This window comes from Trachymyrmex cornetzi, unplaced genomic scaffold, assembly GCF_001594075.2.
Source record: "Trachymyrmex cornetzi isolate Tcor2-1 unplaced genomic scaffold, Tcor1.1 scaffold87, whole genome shotgun sequence".
Lineage (NCBI taxonomy): Eukaryota > Metazoa > Arthropoda > Insecta > Hymenoptera > Formicidae > Trachymyrmex > Trachymyrmex cornetzi.
This window is the reverse complement of record NW_017300212.1, coordinates 5,719-10,964: the sequence shown is the minus strand read 5'-3', so window position 1 is coordinate 10,964 and position 5,246 is coordinate 5,719. Positions and strand designations below refer to the sequence as shown.

Genomic DNA, 5,246 nt, shown 5'->3' with positions numbered 1-5,246 from the left:
TGTCGTAGTGTTCCTTCACTTCTCTTGTCAAGCGACCAATTCTCTTCTTTATAAATCTCCGTTTGTCCTTAGTTATATTTTCCGACGCTCTTTTATTCCATCTAAAATAAAATAAAAAATATATTTCACCTTTTCGAGAAGGAGTGAGGGAAAAACGGGATATGAAATACGATGCTGGAAGTACCGTGGATGTCGCTGCATGCGCATGGTCGAAAGCACAATCGATTTTTCAAATGGGAATCGCGCGAAAACATCGAGATTGCGAAAGAATGATTCAGCGACTCTGAAATATTCTGATGCGGTCACGAACGTAAAATTCAGCGCCAAAATAGTCCGTCGTATCGACCTTTGACCAGTTATGTATGTATCTCGACAGAACGATCGTAACAGTGTTACGATCTACTGTATTAGCAATTTTTTACGAAAAATTATTGATAAGATTTGTGCAACAGCCTATCTTAAGAAACAATGGAGCCTTTGTGATTGTAACAATCAGTCTTGCCATCTGATAACTGCTATCTCTCTGGATTCAAATATTCGACAAAAAAATTCAAAGTATATGCATATCTAGCTACTTGAAACTACAATACAAAATTAAAATTATATTTCACTATCTCAATATGTCCATTTTAACATATTTTAATTAAACCAATATAAAGCTTTTTTTTACAAGTGTAATTGATGTTTTGTATAGGGCGAATTAAAGAAATAAGTGAATAATGCTTTTACCTTTTTTATATTTAATGTTTTTTTTTCGGTGTTATGACATTTTTCTTTACTTCCTTGATTATTTATGCGCGCGCGTACACACGAAAAATAATTTCAAAGACGCGGGATTAGATCTCAAGCAAATCGATTATTTCATATTTATCATCTTTTAAACAATTCCTACAATTAATAAAAGCGATCCTATACAAACGTATTGGTAAATGAGCACTTTTTGTTCACGACACTTGCCATGTCGTTCACGTTAATTACGAGAAAAATACAGTTAATCGACAGTATTTGATGAGTAACTAATTATTAATGGTTATAATAATTGCGATAGATTTTTTCTTGTATAAATACATATTAAATAGGGCTAGGTAAGTTTCTTGGCTTTCTGATAAAGTGTATCGACGACTTTTCCCATGCTGTGTATCGTGTCTAATGCAATTTCGTAGGTCTTGTCACGTGGTGCATCTTCGAAAACGATTAAAACACCTTCTCCTTGGTCGAGAACCCCTCGTAGTTTCTTGTCCAAAATCATCTGCGACAGTTTCTTTTCTACTTGCGCCAATGGCAGAGATATGCACGAAGCAATATGACTCACCTTTGAAAAAAAACCCATGTAAGAGAACAAGAATTATTTTATTAAATATTATTGTTCTTAAAATTTATTTTTTCAAATCATTTAATAAATCAATATGAATATTTAATTTCTTCTCAAGTTTAATTTTGTCATTCTTTTCTACAATTAGAACGTTAAACACTTTGACAATTGAAATAAATTACATTTTAAAAAGCAAAGTTCTGTCCTGGTGTAAATTATTTAATTTTCGGTATTTAATAAGTTTGCACGTATATACAACATATATTTTTTTTACACATACATATATTTATCTATTTTTATCGAGAAGAACTCAATTGATAAATAATTTATAGTTGCAAAGAAATTTACGAGTTTCTATGTATACGTGTAGATACCTGAACTCGTGAGTAAGGTTCGACCAAACGACATAAATTTTGCTCCAGCATAGCATCATAGAGAGAACCAAGATGTGCGCGTACAATTACATCGTCTTCCAATTCTTGTCGGTATTGCTTAACCGCCTTCTGAAAATCTGCTAACGATCGTCGATGACTGGCTTCGGCTACTGCCCGCATCGCATCTAGATCCAATCCTGCATATTTTACTGTTAGTTTGCCGGACATGATAGCCTGAACATCTTCTGGCGTACGCAACATGATTTTAGACAATAACATATATTTGAGCGCCGTTAGCGCTTTGGGACTTTCAACACTGTCATACCTAAAAATAAAAACACAAAGATATTACATGTATCGTATAAAAGGCAAAAACGGACTCTATTTAAAATACTGATTGGAATACCCTTCAAAAGCTTCGTAAAAGTAAGAGTAAGCAGTCTTAAAGTCTCGTTCGTCTGCAGCGTGTAATATTCCCGATTGAAGATCCAGAGCCGCTTGCATCTTGGGTGGACAGTAAATCGCATTGGCAGTTGTCCTCGCGCTCGTAAGCGCTGCTCTTGCTTTTGCTAAATTACTCAATGCATGATATGTCTTGCTCTCTAATAATTGTACTTCTACTAATAGCTGTTTGTCATCAAGTTTTTTGAGTTCTTTGAGGAGAGCAGATCCCAATTGTAATGCTTCACTGAACATGCCCGTATCAAAGTAAAGGGCTATTAAGCGTGCTTCTAATGATTGCCTTAAAAATGTTCTGCGTTCCTCTTTTGCCCATTCTATGCATTCTTTACACAATTGCACCTAAATATATAACGCATATAAATATGTAGTCCTTATTTTGTTTTTTTATAAAAGTTTATTTTTTTTAACAGATTAAAGCTTAGATCTATCATATATACACTTATATAGTCTGCATGGATGTGTATGTGTCTGTGTATGTGTCTGTGTATGTGTGCGTGTGTGCGCATATGTATGTGCATGCGTCTTATTTTTAAAATAAGATTAGAGCAAAAACTCTAATCTTATTTAACTAATACTAAACTAAAGAGTTATAGCTTTTGTTAAAATAAGCTAAAAAGAATACAGAGGAAAGGTCCCTATTATGAGATACCAAGTTCATTTTGGGTAAATGCTAGAAGTCTATGGGGAGAATTTAAAAAAATAATAGGTCTCATTTTGAAGGGAATTTAATAAGCTTTAAGATAATGTTACATAAAATTTAATTCAAATTCCATTTTTTTTAATTAAAGAAATGTAAAAAGTAAGCAAATCACAAAGTAAAAAAATTGTGCTCCTAATATGAGATGCCCTGAGAAATTGATAGTAAAACGCAAAGTATATCAATATTGCAATTAGAAAACTTTATTTAATGTTTCTAAAATACAGACAAACATCGCCAGCGTGTGCGAAAAATGAGTATGCGATAGATTATACCCAAAACTTGTTTTCAAGTAGTTGGAATCAAGCATCACAGATGTAGGCACTCGACGTTCATTCCGGTTGTCTTTTTTCTATTAGTATGACCTTACTCTATTACTACATGAAGAATTTATTGTCAAATATTTATTTATTAAATAACAACAAGGTTTAAATGCTTATCTCAATAAAACTTGAAGACATCCAAATTTTAAAATCTTGTTTTACAATGACTACAGATATGATCTAATAATGAATTTTTTACTAAATAGTTTTCAATCCAAGAGCAATAAATTCATGGTGGAACCAATAGATAGCGTTTATTAGTTTAGCAGAAACGCCGCTATCTCATGTTAAACATCTATCTCATAATAGGGGGCTTTCCTTTATTATCCTGAATTATTTTTTCCATTTGTAACAGAGCAAATGAAGAATGTATATAAAAATTATACATATCTTATAAATTTTGGGGTGAATTGTTTGGACTTCAGTTTCATATTATTGTTATTGTTCCATATATTTGTTCAAATAAAGAATATATTACACTGAGTATTTTGACCAAACACCTATTGACATTTTTCATTGGTCGGAGCTTAACTGTCACAGAATAACCTACCTAATCCTATCAAATACTCATCGATAGATGAAATGTGTTACCTCGATACCGATACCAGCCTCCAAATCCAGGAAGAAGTCAACTAAAGACCGTACGAGCTTGGCGGCCTTTGCTTTACTAATAAGACTGAGGAACGGTCTGGTGGCTTTGATCAAGTCGGCTAATTCTTTCGCCTTGCCCTCTTTCTTGTAGAGTTCGCCTAGATGCAGAATACCCTGCTCCTTGACGCGGATGTTGTCCTCGTCATCTTCGGCGACGCCGATACTTGGGTCTGAGACAATCTCGTTCAGCAACGAGATACCCTCGCTGCGGTTTGTCATCGAAACAGCCTGAGCCCGCTCGAATAACATCGCACCAGCCATCTCGAGCGATTAGTGCCCCTTCCTCGCGTAAAAACGTTAATCTTCTCCAACGGTGCAATCTACCGCACACTTGTATTCGCTGACGCGGCTGCAAGGGAAAAGAAGTATGTCGCGACGCGAAGTTGCAAACCTCGAAGGAAATTCAACGTACGAAGATTTGTCCCGTCACTCCCGTCTTGTCCCTACCCGTCGTGTGTACAATTTGTACAGTGTGTAGTGTAGTGTAGTGATCTACACTGCGCGCGGTTTGGAGCGGCTGCAACCTCACTCTCGCGTGCACGAGTCGCACGAGTATGTTCTACGTACGTCTACGATCATTTGCGCTTGTTTGCGCTCACAGCACCCTCCGCTCGCGCTATCCAGCTTGTCACTCCTCACCGCGCTCGCCAACGCTCGCCAGATCCCCAATACACCGCAAAACTCGTATCATGCTACTACGTGAGTCAAACCAACTACTGTCCTGTCATTGGCTGCGTTCAATAGAGAAAGCAGCTTTGCAACTGTTGTAAAATTCTTAAATATGATTGGTTTATACATTTAGATCCAGTGAGGAACTAAGGGCAAGACCAATCATATTAAAGAATTTTACAACAGTTGCAAAGTTGCTTTCTCTGCAGCCATTGGCTGCGTTCAACAGAACCATGGACATATAAGATAGACCCAGCACCTATAGTATATGTTGGGGTTTGGCAGAACCATATATGTAATATGGTAAAGCGGGGAGCACAGACTCTTGCATAATGCATAAAACATGAGACATAAGAAATTGAACCAACCAGAGTTCTCTATTACATGGAAGGAAAAGAAACGGAGAACTTCGATTGGTATATATTCTTATGCATTACGTGTTATGCGTTATGCAAGAGTCTGTGCTCCCCGCTTTAGTCCTAGATTTATCATCTGCCAGTACTGGAAATCTGTAGTGCACGTAACGTAAACTGTAGCATTTTCAGTGTTGGCAGTAAATTTGGAACACAGCCCATATGATAATAACATATCTGGACCATTTTGCCTGTATATAGCACATTAATCAAATCTAATAAGCATAACGAGCATAACTTGTTTGCGTCATCTCACTGATCGTACTGATGCTGATCTAAAGGCCCGTCTACAATACACGGAGTAAGAAGTAAGAGTAAGAAACTGATCAATCACAGTCGAATGTG

General features: G+C 36.3%; 1 protein-coding gene across 1 annotated transcript; it reads right to left on the bottom strand.

Moving 5' to 3' along the window:
- Positions 1–705: 705 nt before the first annotated feature.
- Rpn6 (regulatory particle non-ATPase 6) lies at positions 706–4,177 on the bottom strand. The gene is made up of 4 exons (XM_018520001.1): positions 3,760–4,177; positions 2,093–2,487; positions 1,687–2,011; positions 706–1,312 (listed from the first exon to the last, which is right to left on the bottom strand). Exons 1-4 carry the CDS (start codon positions 4,078–4,080, stop codon positions 1,082–1,084), a joined length of 1,272 nt encoding a protein of 423 aa, XP_018375503.1. The 5' UTR covers positions 4,081–4,177; the 3' UTR covers positions 706–1,081.
- Between the last annotated feature and the right edge of the window lie 1,069 nt (positions 4,178–5,246).